Source organism: Aspergillus undulatus (assembly GCF_047715775.1).
Source record: "Aspergillus undulatus strain CBS 261.88 unplaced genomic scaffold BDV17scaffold_48, whole genome shotgun sequence".
Classification (NCBI taxonomy): Eukaryota; Fungi; Ascomycota; class Eurotiomycetes; order Eurotiales; family Aspergillaceae; genus Aspergillus; species Aspergillus undulatus.
The window spans coordinates 136,602-150,511 of record NW_027396652.1 but is presented as its reverse complement, the minus strand read 5'-3'; the positions used below and the strand labels follow the sequence as shown (position 1 = coordinate 150,511).

At 49.1% G+C, this 13,910-nt stretch overlaps 2 protein-coding genes across 2 annotated transcripts; both read right to left on the bottom strand.

Annotated features, from left to right (window-relative positions):
• Positions 1–170: 170 nt before the first annotated feature.
• On the bottom strand, positions 171–1,288 carry BDV17DRAFT_294042 (short chain dehydrogenase/reductase family protein; the record flags this gene model as incomplete). The annotated part of the gene is made up of 2 exons (XM_073762749.1): positions 171–1,180; positions 1,249–1,288. The coding sequence occupies 2 exons, from the start codon at positions 1,286–1,288 to the stop codon at positions 171–173; spliced, it is 1,050 nt and encodes a 349-aa protein (XP_073612754.1).
• A 994-nt stretch (positions 1,289–2,282) lies between these two features.
• clcA (putative C6 finger domain protein) lies at positions 2,283–5,855 on the bottom strand (the record flags this gene model as incomplete). Its single annotated transcript, XM_073760396.1, has 7 exons — positions 2,283–2,487; positions 2,558–3,065; positions 3,123–3,325; positions 3,383–3,463; positions 3,536–4,918; positions 4,972–5,084; positions 5,148–5,855. The coding sequence occupies 7 exons, from the start codon at positions 5,853–5,855 to the stop codon at positions 2,283–2,285; spliced, it is 3,201 nt and encodes a 1,066-aa protein (XP_073612753.1).
• Positions 5,856–13,910: the final 8,055 nt, after the last annotated feature.

The window sequence follows — 13,910 nt, the reverse complement described above, 5'->3', positions numbered from 1 at the left end:
TTGGTCGGTAATACAGCTTTATACAGAGACTAAAATTGTGGCAGCTCTCGAGAATTGGGCGATATATCGATGGTATACTATATACTATAAAAGATTGGATATATATAAATCGAGAGGAACGCAGTCGCGAAATCGCAGAACAGACTACACCATCGGTAACGATAATCAACCTAATCAGCCCTCATCAACCTTTCAAGCCTAACCCTTAACCCATGCTGCACCCACCCCGGAAACCCCCTAAGACACTTCGCAACCCACCCCGTCGACCCGGGCACAAGAACATGCCCGCTCTCCCCCCTCAAGACCTGACTTACAATCCGCTCCGCAACCGTCTCCGGATGTAAAAGAGGATTAAACCACGTATCCTCAGGCGTGAGCTTATCAATCAGCGCCGTGCGCACAAAACTCTGCGTGACAAGCACAGTCCGCACACGGGGCGCATTATAACGCGTCACAAGTTCCGCACCAAGCCCCTCGTGGAATGCAATTGCGGCCGATTTTGTCGCGGAGTAGTCCACCATGTTGGGGGTTACGGTGTAGCCTGCTTGACTGGCGACTGTGACGACCATGCCGTGATTGCGCTTGACTATGGAGGGGAGGAATTCCCGCGCGAGGGTGTAGTGCGAGAGGGTGTTTACTTCGAATTGCAGACGTGTTTGGGCCTCTGTACCCCCCAGTATCGTGCGGGAACTACATATCCCGGCATTATTGATTAGAATCGTCGGCTCGCCCATGGACTTCCTTATCGCGGCCGCAGCCTCACTAATGTTATCGGAGGACGTAATGTCGCATTCAAAGAACCGCACTGTACTCGGCAAGGACGCTCCATCCTTTGGCGGCGCAATATCAAGAATCGCAACCTTAACCCCCCGCCCACCAAGTAATGTCGCGATCTGCTTCCCAATCCCATTACTCCCTCCCGTGAGGACGACGACTTCGCGGTTCCAATCGTAGATGTCTTGCACGCCATTGTTGAGGGCGCGGCGATTGAGAAACGCGTTTATGCGGCGCAGGACGGCGAGCGAGGTCAGGACTTTGAGGGCCTGAAACGCTCTCGGGTTTGAGTGGGCGATGCCCCGGCCTTTTGTTGTGTAGTGGGCTAGGAGGATGAGGGGGAGGGTCTTCCAGGGGCTTAGGAGGGTTCGTTGGAGGAGTTTGCCTAGGACGTCTGCGGTGAAGCCTGTATTGGGAGATGAGGAGTTAGATGCGAAATTGGAGAAATCAAAAGTGAGATGGTGGGCGACAGACCTTCACGCGACAGCCAGAATTTCTGACTTTGAGACGTCATGATGTCCTGTGGTGGCAATGTCCTGCAAGTCTGCGATGCGGAGTTGGAGCTGGAAAGCTAGGAGGAGTAAGCACAGGGATGTAGCGAGAGCGAGACCTTGATAAAGCAAAAAGCAGACGGCGATCAGGAGAACGTGCCCCCTTTCCCAGGATTATCAACAGCCGCCATCAAAGCAGCCCCCGCCATGACTCGTGGGATTATTTGTCTTTGAACGAGAAGTGCGGGGAAGCCGCCCCAGGAGACCGAAAGCATGCGAAACCGAGGTTGACTTTCTCTGCTGGGTGAATAGTGGTGTCGATTCGTCGACCACGCATTCTCGTTCGCTGCCAGGAATGGACGGACCGCGGCTGACTGCTTGGCTCTGATCCAGCACAGGGATAAAAAATTGGGACTTGAAGACATTGCATTATTCTGAGTTTTTCAAGCAAATACCGAATTCATTGCTTATCCAACGTGGGTATCTCACTGCAGCTGGCTGGCCAGCCAGAGGCAGCCCAATAGGTATTGTAGGTATGCTAAGTTGTTATCTGTTCTGACATGCGCTGTAAATGCAAAAAAGATGCCTCTGACGCCTTCCAAAAACCCAACAACAAAGCAGAGTACAAAAGACAAATGATCGACAATATCGCTTTAGATAGCCGCCCTCTCTTTCCGAATGCACGGAGATCAAATCGAAGCCGTGACAGTGAACATAACAAATGCGAAGAAACAAAACGAGATGACCAGATTAATGAATGGCCGTGAGAAGCGCTGGTATTGCGCGGTGGCTGGACACGATCTGTCGATGACTTGAAGTGTACGTAGGTAGGTAGGTTGATGTGCAGGATACGCTGACCGCTAAAAAACTGCGTTCAGCGCGGTCCAGAACCAGATAGGTGATAATCAAAATGGACGTTCTAGCAACCTTGCAATGGAGCGAAACCAGAGGACAAAGCCATTGCGAGAATATTCCTCTTGCTCAGAAAGAGAGTCGGTGATGAGCTTATTCACTCATTCAAGCTGTGGGCGATTCGCCGAAAATCTTGAGGTAGATATGTGTGAGAATCCTCGCATCGATCCTCAGCACAGGTGAAATGTTGCGGTACTGGAGGAGAAACCTGATGGTCCTCCGAAGAAGCTGCTCAAGCTGACTGCGGCTAATGAGCTTTGAAAGGTGCGACATGTGCACTGCGGATAATACTAGCATGTTGCCAAATTGCCTGGAATAAGGATAGAGAAGTCAGCTTTGCGCCTAAAACTGAATATAGGGCTGATCCGGAGTCAACATACGCATGAGCAGTCCCGAAAATATTGGTTACCACCGGGCGCCCGACTATTCCATCGAACGCCGTTGTACTGCTGATAGCACTCTGTACACACAGCTTACACGCTCTCCGGATCTTTGGGGGCAGATCACGGTACGATCTGTACGCTCCATTGGCGCCCGGCGAGTTGCTCACTTCACTTGGAGCGCGCGCCATTTTTGGAGCGTGCTGGTCGTGCGCTAACGACGGGGAGGCCTGCTGAGGCAGCGATCCGAAGTCTGCCGGCGAATTGCCCGTCATCTTTTGCGCACTCGATTCCTGGATATAGTCGTGCAAAGCGGCATGAAGAAGTGGTCGATGGATAATGTACCGCGCCCCGTAGAACTTGGCCCTCATTCGCGCAACATTGATATCAGAAGAAGGCGGGTCGTGGTCACTCCAGCGCATCTCCACAGGAAGGGCAGTCCGCCACAGCTCGAGGTTCATATGCAGAGTCTCCTGGACACTAGGTGACCAGTCAGTTTGTCCTTGTCCTGCGCGGGAACAGCGTCAGTATTAAAAGAAACTTTGTCGGCATTTGTGCAGCTCACTTGCAACTTTGTATAAGTCCGTGTGTACACGATTCAGAATCTTTCGGAGGTGGGTCTGGGCCGAGTAATGGAACATCATCAATGTATTCGGCGAGGAGATCTCGTTGGGCAGCGAGTGAATAATCCTGCCCTTCGGGAGGCTGATACGCGACTCTGAACGGGAGATCCCACTCGCAGGTAGGTCGAGTTCGGCCAGAATATCACTTTCCTCCCAATTAGCATGAAGGGATTTCGCTCGTTATCGCTAGATTAAAGCATACCTTTCTAATTGCAGACACGTCCAGAATGCAAATTTAACAATGTCCTTTTTCTCGCCATCCCCCAACTCAGCGTAGCTCTTACTAAATGTGCAGTTAGCAATTGATCGGGTGCGACTAAACCAAAAAAAAAAAAAAAAATTGAAGTTCACTCACGGTCGTACAAGAACCTGGCAGGCTATGGCCGCTTGGTTGATCCAGGCATAACTTTTAAAGGGATGGGCTAGTTGACCAGTATATAAGCCTGCCAGAAGAGCCGCCTGGACATAGGGAAGTGTGGTTACCCCATAGTTCTCATTAAGAATACCAGCGGCGTACCTGTAGTATGCCAGACCAGGGACGGTGTCTTCGTTTTGGAGCTCGGGTGGATCTGGAAATGTGAGAAATTTCTCATTAGTTGGCCAGGGTGCAGAGGCCGAGTGACTCCGAGCGTCTGCCAAGTGACTTTGGAATGGTGAGGTGACGCCGTTGTGTGGAGGGAGCATGGAATCTGGATTGGCTGGAGAAGGACCTGCGGTTGTGGACACACCAGGAATCGGCTCATTCCGGTAATCGATGATCCGATCAGTGCATGGGCCGCGGATTGGTTCATCACGAACTTCGCAAATACGGCCGAGAGCGAGAATAAGCAAGATTATGGCGTTACCAATCGTCTTTTGCACCTCTTGTGGCGGGGCGCTGTCCGTCGACCCCTCTGTAGGCGACCGTTGATCGTACCCCTGTGCTTGCAACATCTCGCCAGATCGTTTTCTTTTCGCGCTCCTTGGGATTTCCATCGAGTTTCTAGTTTGCAATCCAGGCTTCGGGCAGTGCATCGCAATGAAACGGTCGAGCTTCAGTTCTATGTTTTCCAGTTTGAGAAAAGGATGAAGCTTGTGTATATGTGCCACATAACTTTCGTAATAACGACGAACAGTTGCACCGTCTATTGACAGCATGCCATAGCCATCAATGCCTCTAATCTCTGGAGGGGCCTGGTTGTACTTGATATTGGCGTTCCAAACCGCGTTGGCCCAGGGATGAGGGACATAGGTATCGTTGATATCATCAGGTTCCTGCGCTTCTCCACGCCCGGAAAAAGAAACCGCTCCGCGAGATTGCTCGATTTTCATGACATAGTCATCGTCATAGCCCTCTAGCAATTTGGTGATTGCGGGCCATTTGAGTAATTTATGCGCTGCGGTCGTATGTTCCACAGGGATCGATAACTCGCCATCTTCGCCAGTCTGAAGAAGTGTTTTGGCATAGACATCGACGTCCTGATCACTGGGGTTCACGCCGTCGGCAGCTAGAGCTACCCCGCCCTTGGAATCGGACATCTGCGAAGGTTCTGGGTCATCTGACTTGATACCTGGATATTGAGACTGCGTTTGCGTCTCACTACCGTGCCTGTGATACATCTCTTTAACCAGCAAGAGAATTTGGTCAAGAGTTTGGTCGTGACCAAGGTGAAGCCTGTGCAGTGATTCAAACTTTCCATCCAGGTTGTCTTCTAGTGTCTGAGTTCGGTCTATGATAGCTTGTGTGTTCTTCTCTTGCCTAAAAGACTGTTAGCGTTCCGTAACATGTCGAGCGGGGAATTGACCACTGACTTGTGTGGAGGAACTTCTTTGTAAACGCAGATCAACTGGTTCTCTTTGCAATGACTACACGCCGGGCGTCCCTCGTCACACTTTGCCTTTCTTGCTCGGCACTGGTCGCAGGCCTTGGGGGAAGATACGTGTCAGTCTCATTTGATCGCGATGCCGAAGAACACTGAAGAGCTTACCTGCTGCGCCCGAGTTGCCTTGCGATGTCGCATATTGTTGTACGATTGCGACTGGTAATAACCCGCATCATAAGGGACGGGGGTATGCGATACAGTTGGCGGAACTGTGGTAGGGTATTCGTTCGCAGCGACCGGGGGGTTTCCATTGGTGAGGGAGGGTTGATCAGGAGGGCCATAGGACATCCGCGGTCGACCACTATAGTCGGGGCCTGCAGAAAGAGGCGAAGTTTCGTGCGGAGCCCCATTGCTCATGGGATGGAAATTTGGTGGTGGAGCCTCTACAGGACCAAGGGGTCCAGTTGATGTTGGTATACTGGTTGGTATACTGGGAGTTCGACCATAGGGACTCTCGGTGGTAGTAGGAATGTGTGGCAGCTCGCGATTTTGCATGGGAGGATAAGTATGCGAGGGTATTGGGGGCTGAGGGACACTGGAGACCCGTCGTGTTTCAGCGTGAGGATGCTCGAATGGAGGTGGATATTGGCGCCATGATTGATCGTACACACCCGGAGCCCCTGGCAGGCCATGCGACACTTCTGAATGGGGAGGAATGCGATGCATTGGTGGAGAGGGGCCGGAGTACTGCGGGTAGGCTCTCGATCTATCGTCTGGGGTCCCTGCTTCCATGGTCGGAGCACCCAAGTTTCGCGCAGGAACTTTCGGCAAGCGTAGATCCTCGGTGGGCGGTTTTTCGAATGCGCTAATCATATGGTCATGAGGGCATGGTTCTGCCCGGTGTGAAACACGAAGAGTCGGGTTGGTTGCGCGACCGGGAATGAGCAAGGACGCAGCTGGAATTCCAAAAGAGGAAATCAGCTGGCAGCTGCGCGCGCGGGCGGGCGGGCGGGGAAGAAGGGAGGGGGAGGGGAGCGGCAGGCAGGCCTCAATCGCTATGCCAGTCGGGGTTTTCTGGGTCGGCTTCCTCTTCCACGGAGTGAACGTCGAGAGGAGAAGAGGGAGGAGTTTTGGATTTGCGGTCGGTTTCCTTCGGAGAAGCGTGATTCGCGTTCAAGCAGGGTCACACGAAGAGGGGTGCCGATCGGGCAGGACAGCGTGAGGCGTCTGCAGAGGAGTCTCTCGAACTCTTGACGGGATGAAGCTGTCAGCATGGAAGAGAGGGGAAATCAGCGAGAGGAAGCGAGAAAAGTCGAGGAGAAGCAAAGAAAGACAGAAAGAAAGAGAGAATGCGGGAAGAGAGGAGAGGGCGGAAGTGCAGGTGTGATTGGGTAGTGGCTAGAGCACCGAGATGGTGGTAAGGGAAAGAACCATGTTAGGGCGGAAATAATAATAAAGAGGTGTTAATAGCCTGGAGACACTAGGGAACTTTTGGAGTATATGCAGAGGAATACGCAGAGAGGAGAGGAGAGAGAGACAGACCAGCCGATCAATCACGAAAGTCAGGAAAAAGAAAAGTGGCCGACGGTTCTCAGGCTGACCACATACAGTAGGTAGTCTGGCAAAGGAATTAGTGTTGCTGTTAGGGGGAGCTGGAGTGGGCTGTGGCAGTGGGAGTGGAACGAGAAAAGAAGAGAAGAGAGAGAAAAGAGAAAAGGGTGTAAAGTGGATCGGAGAAGAGGAATGGAATCAAGAACAAACATCAGAGTCAGTCAGTCAAGAGTCATGCCCGACATCTGGAGTAGACAGACAGCACGGCCGTGGAGGCTAGGACAAGGATGAGAGAAGAGAAGAGACAGGCCCAATCTGATCGATAACCTTGACTGATGCTCAATTGTTTCACCTTGGCCCCCAAGGAGATCTCTACTACTTTTACTATTCTCAAATTATTTCTATTTTACAGCTGATTCGGAGGTCCGCCTTGCCGTAATATTTGGATTTAATATTATTCCTCTGCGAATCCTCTGGAGACACAACTCCGTCAGAGTGAATCTTGAGACTTGGGAGTCTTCACACAAAAGGTGGAGCTGTGGGACGGAGTCAACCATCCATCGCTGTGCCCGTCCACCACTCAACCGTCACCTGCAGACCGAGTTTTGTCCTTTGTCCAATTCCCTCAGGATCAAGCAATATGCCTAGATAATCAGTGTCGCTGCCCAACTCATAAAGACAAAAAGTCGCTTGGTGTTAAATGTGATTGTACTCAGTTGGGTAGAAACCGGGATCAAACACCAGAGTCAAGTCAAGGTTAACAAGGGGGGCCATCTCTCGATTCATGCATTCATATACTCCATACATCATCTTCGGACTGTGCTCCGATATAATCCTACAACTCTCGAGAAGTATTGCAGAAGATCCGTGGAGAAAGACGTTGGTCCCCTATCAGGGCAGTTCCCTGGTTCAGGCCGGAGTCAGCCGATGGCACAGGAACAGCATCCATGTTTACAAGCAAACTGCTTGGTTCTGTGATCTGTGGTCTGTACGCTTATGCATCTCCATACCACCCTGCTCTCTGTACCAGCTATGAGCTACAATTACCAGTCCAGGGGTCCATCTGGAGAAGACAAATCCCGCATGATCTGCTTGCCACAATTCTGTAATAATATAACATCTTTAGCTCGATGGGCCACCATTCCAGCAGCTTGGGACTGAATTCACGCCAGTTGCCACTTCTCTTGGAATCAAATTTTATCCAGCCAATCCATGACTTCATCCGCCCATCTCCAAAATTCCGTCCGGTATCGCCAATCCAAGCTGGGCTCCGTCCGACTGGCGACACCCAGCGATCTGCAAGACTAGCAGCCCGTATCCCGTCCCCTTGGAACCGAGTCGGCTGGCGGCATGGACTTGGGGCAATTGGCCCATTGGGACTACATTAATAACTCCCTGGACTGGCGACTGGCCAGTGGCAACCGTCAGCGCAACGGCCCAGCAGGTTCTTCACGCTAAGATATTGTCACGGAGTATATTACCGACAACGGTGAGACACAAGCCAATGCTTGGGGAGACTCTCTTGAAGGTTTCCGGTTCTCGGCTCTCCAGGAACGAGCTATTGATCCTCTGGCGGGGCTCTAATTAGCCAGCTCCGGAACATCATGATGGACAGAGTCGATGCTCTTGTTCTTGTGCTCAGGCATTATCGATGCTGTTGTGCAGATTTCCAGATGCGCAAGCAAGGGATAGCCCTGTACGATATTTCATGCAGATGGCTTGAACCATCTGAAGAACGGCGTTTGCAGTCCGAGGGCGGCAGTTACCCGTCCATCTTCACTTCTGAGACAGTCCTGTCCTCGCAGAATTGTAAACTTGAGCCTTGTTTGCTGCCGGGATGGCCCGGAGTCGGAGACTGTCTGAGACTCTGAGCAGTGGCTGTGAGGAAGAGGAAGGTGCGGCATGGCTTGCCCGTTGTCTTCCGCCACTCACCTCACCACCTCATTCTCAGCCTTCTCTTTCTCCTTCTCCGTAATTACTCACCCCCTCATTGACATTCTTCCCAATCTCCATAACAGCTCCGCAGCTTGACTCGCTGGACGTTTCCACTTTGGAGACCGGCCGATCTCCTAGGCTATCAAGATTCCAAGACCCCGCCAGCGTTAACTGCTTGCGGCAAGAAGTTGCCGAAACCTAGCCAAGCTTGTCACCGTCTCTTTGTCTCGTCCTTGCCGCTTTTTCGTTTGCCGCCAGCTGACCTGGATATCCCCTCTCAATCATGTGTTGTCGCAATGCGCCTTGATAGGCGGGTGCTTCTTGTTCTTTGACTACTTCAAATCACAAGAGCAGGGATCCACGCAAGTGCCGAAGCCACCGCAGAGCCAGTCCGTATCTCACTCTTACTCGACAACGCTGATATCACGTTGTCGAGCTCTCTTTCAACTTCCTCTTTCAACTGCAACTAGCCTCGTCCAAGAAGCCAGGCATTGGCTTGTCGCTATAGTCCGCTCTACTTTTAGACAGCAAGCAAGCTTTGATCCTTCCAGATAAGATAGTAGTAGCATGTTAATATTATGTGTTACTATAGTACTTACGTATACCTCTGCATGATCGGTAGGGAGATCTAACATTAAATTATTATTATTAACTTGAATCTTGTATTTATTTTATTACACTTATAGAGGTTAAGCCTGCTTAAAATTAAAATAACTAGCTTTTTGGGATAAATTAGTTATAAATTATAAGATATAATAAAATATAATAATATTTAAGGCTATAAAGTTTCATTATTCTATTTTTATAATATTAAATTACCTTCTAAAATTATATAAAATGTCACGCAGTCTGCTTACCTTGTTCTTTCGGTTGTTCCTGATGACTCAGTTCTTAGTCAGCTCTGGTAGTTAACTAGCTCCCGCCTCTGGCGGTTCCTGAATATCATCAACTTACTGTAAGGAACAGCCTCCGCGGACAGTCACGTGACTCAGGCGGATGCTGACTAAGCATATAACTGGAAGAGAATCCTTCCAGGAGACTGATTCAAGTCTCCAGCGTCAATCTATTCGATTATCTAGCCCTTACGATGGCTTTATTCATTCATATCCCATCTTGATACGCTTATCCCCCGCGAAAGGAGCCTCCGGCTCTCACACTTACCTACTTCCATAACTCTCCATAGGCCTGTCGGGTCGTACGCTTCGCTACATAAAATCTTATTTAATTAGTATAAACTTTAATGATTAGAATTTAATAGACTTATATCAAAAAGTTTCAAAAAATATTTAAAAAATAGAATAAAATATATATCAATTTTTGTAAGAATTCTAGTAATTATACAATTTTCTTAATACTATCTTATAAAATAAGATTGATTTAAAGATATAGTTTAGTATATTCAAGTTTATTATTAATTTAATATCTTTTAATATTATGATTTTTTAACTTAAGTTTATTATTAATTTAATATCTTTTAATATTATGATTTTTTAACTAGAATAATATATACTTAAATAAATAGCATTCAATCTTAATGTTTATATTTTATTAGTATTATATATAGTTTAATCATTTTATTTTATAGATAAAATCAATCCGAAAGTATAACTAGCTACAGGCTATATTTAATCTAGATTAATTCAAGATTTAGAGTATAAAGTTCAGTACCAGGCAGGTTCCCTAACTTATATATCCCTCTTCCCCTCCAACCTTTCTCTCTTTCCTCTCCCCCTCTTTCCTCAGAAGAGCGCTCCAAGGAACACCTGCTGTGCGATGCAAACATCCCACCAGACGAACACTGCAGAGCACTCAGGACGAGCGACTACACTCATCGCCCTGCATGCGGATCATTAAACTATTCCTGCAGTCCGGATTTTGTGCCACCGGATGAGTCAAGGTGCATGTTCTGTGTACCACTGTGGAGAGGATGTCTTGCAGGAGAACCCTGCCTGCAACAGAAAAACAAACCGATGCGAGCGATCCCAGCCCACGCCCATGGACACGGAACCTCCGCTCTGAACGACGGGTGCCGGTTCAAAGTTCAATGTCTCAGTTGACAAAGATCGAACGGTGACCTCGTATCCATGCAGCATTCCTAACAGGGATACGCCCACAGAGAGTTGGATATTTGTTTTTGTCCGTGATGGATGTGACTTTCCCCCGCATTGCTAGCGTATGACCCATTTTTCTCCAGAGTCCAAAGCTCAGAGTCCTGACAGTGACCTCGAGAGCCAGAATGCTAGAACTCGGAAGCGAACCGGCCGAATGCGCTCTGTACTTGCGCGCATACATCACATCCAACTTTCTTCTTTATCCTTGAACTCACTTCACCGGCGACGAATCGATCGAGCCCAAGCGACAGTTCGCATGCAGCCAGCCAGCTAGGCAGCCAATCACCTTGTCACTACCATGTGCACGGACATCGAGCTGAGAGGAGCCATAGGGCTGTTGGCTGGCCAAATCCAAAGGATGAGACAAGATGCAGGTGCGAGGCACACTTAATTGATATGCGGATATCCAAGGGAGGGTTGACCTCAAGCCCTCCAGCCCAGCCATGTCAAGCCATCCATTCAGCCAAGAAGATAGTTTTGGCCCTAACTGCATTTCTGCTGCTTGTTTGCTCGCGGCTGAAAAGTCAAGGGTTGGTGTGCTCCGTGTCGAGTTGGGCAAATGCAGTCCCTCTCGCTCATACCCATGCCCACCGAGCAAGAACCTCGTCGCGCAGCAACCGATACCGACCGGCTGCTTTGATATTGCGTGTCAATCGGAGCCATTGAGCGACGAATCGTTCAATGTCCTCCACCATAATCACATCCAGAGCTTGACTGCGTATACCAGACTACCAGGACCGACGCATCGAAGAATGACAGGTCACATTTGCACCCGGTGTCTGGAACGCCCGGCGCTAGGGCCTCTCTTCTAGCTCCAATAAGCTGGAAGTGACTGCCGTGACTGCTAAGTTCTCTAGCGAGGTACCCAGGTACTTCTTCAACCGGATGTTGCTTTTCGAGGCCGTGAAGAACGTGCATGGCGATGGGCGGCAGCAGAATGTTTCCGAGGGCCGAATATTTGGTCTGGTATTGGAAATTGTCAGCGCCAGGTGGTGAAGACAGCTGTTTAGTTTGATGAGATACGGAGCAATTGAAATTCTCGATACCGGTTCGGTCGGTTTACTATCACTGGATAGGTAGGTGATTACACTACCCTGTAAATACAGCGCCCCGGTCAGGTGTGCTACAGCCTGCCGGGGTCGATTTCTCTATCAAGATGGTCCAGCCAGCACATCGACATCGACATCGACATCGACATCGACATCGACATCGACAGCGAACTCACAAGCAAGCACTGGCTCGATCAACCCCACTCTTCTTTCCCGCTGAACTGTCGAGTCAGTCAGTCGCTTTTCCCTCATAATCATGCCTTGCCCCCTTCTACGCAGCCCTTGCTACGTGTCAAGTCCTTACGTACATAAACAACCCACTGGATGGTCACTAGTAGCCTCACCTTATCTCAATTCCCGGAAAACACAACCGCGCCCAGTGGAAGAGCCTCGGTGGAACGGAAGCAGGAATCGAGTCAAATCGCTTGGGAATCTTACAATCTGATTCGGTCATCTATAAAGCCTTTCTAATCAAAGAACGCAGAAAGCTACGGATAGATAATTAATCGAGGGTCGTACATAGAGAGACCCATTTTGTGCAGTAGACATATCAACCTGTTGTCAAATCAAGTTGAGTGCAGTTGGAGGAGATCCTGGAGTCGGAAAATATTCCAGACCCAACTGCAACATCGCCTCACAACGACCATAAGAGTACGACGTACGGCATAGCCAATAGTGGTTGATAGATAGTGAGCTGTCCTACTGGGTCGCGTTATGAGCGCCTCATCCTATATATATATACATAAAATCTAACCGCCCCCCTCAAACCTTGGAAAAGATATCCGGGTCCAACGGCTACATCTCATCACGGGCGACATTGAAATGGTTCCAAATTAAGTATTGCAGCACAGTAAATGATAGGTATGACAATGTCCTGCCAGTGCAACCATTACTACTAGGATTAAGTATGGACGCCGTGTTTGTCGTTCGATCTATGGTCTACTGTATGTATATTTAGGTAGGTATGAAACGCCCTTGGCGCCCTTCTCCCCTCCCGCTCCCAATTCAGCCTTTGAAGTTGAGTATTGTATAACAGGTCTAGGTTCAACATTTTATCCTAATGGCCTCTGCATCACAAACAATGGATGAAAGTTAACTGATCCGCTTTACTTTGTACATACAGATGCGACTATCAAGTGCCTTATCAAGTCACCTTGCGTTTCGTAAATTCAATCTGTATGTACATCGAATCTATCATATGCAAGACATGTACGGAGTTTTATATGCATGACATATATGAAAGTAAGCCGCTCTCTACCTATTGGACCTTGGAAAATACATCCAGATGCCCGAGCCAACGGAGTTATCGGAATCATTTAGTAGTGTCCTGCGGCACTATGAGTACTGATACATTGATAGATAGATAGATAGGCGGATTGATAAACAGTGTACCGTCCTACCGGCGCTACGGTCCTAGTCAATCAGTCTAGTCTTACTATCAGCATTGTGTCTTATCCGCACTTTCCGTTCGTTTTCTAGGTTATTGCTCTTTGTAGCTTATAGCTTATGTGCACTGCGTACCGCTATCGCCGGGATTGGATAGACTATCCCTGTTGGGTCAATCAGGCAGTCAATCGAGACTAGTCTTATCTTCAATAGTATCCTGAGCCACGGTTAGGTATGGTTAGGTAGCTAAGTAGAGGCTACGTAACACGACATAACTCAGGACCTCTTGAGGCGTGCATAGGTACGTACCTAGGTTAGATTAGACACCCGACTTGAATTCGGATAATGGATGCGTTTAGGTATATCTATATCCGCTCCATCGCCGTCGTCATCGCACGGTACCCATCAGGGCAAACCTTACGGTACTTGGGAAATGAGGTTGCGCTCGAATCTCAGGACTGTATGTACACTGTACGGAGTACATAGATATATCTCGGGAGTAGGGGCGTGTTGGTCGCATATTAATCGACTCTCAATCGAATCCAATCAATCAGAGAGAATCATATCATTCCCCGCTATGGGATCGAGCGAGGCATAAACGAAGGTAGGAGAGGGAGGAGGGAGACACCGGGATTCCGTGGTCCGTGTGGCTTGTCATATAAGCTACAGACTGTATAGTGGAAGTTCTCTTAAATCATGAGCCGTACCATGGATGGGCCAGGGTGTGACTTCAGGGACCGGTTCGAGTGGCGGTCGGTACCTGATTTCCGCATAGAAATGCTATTAATGTAAGCTTTTTAAAAGGATGGTCGTTGAAAAACGAGGCCTGGAAGCCGGAAGCTTGTGTATTTACACAAAGAAACCTACTAATAGGGAACCGTGGTTGTTGAGAGATG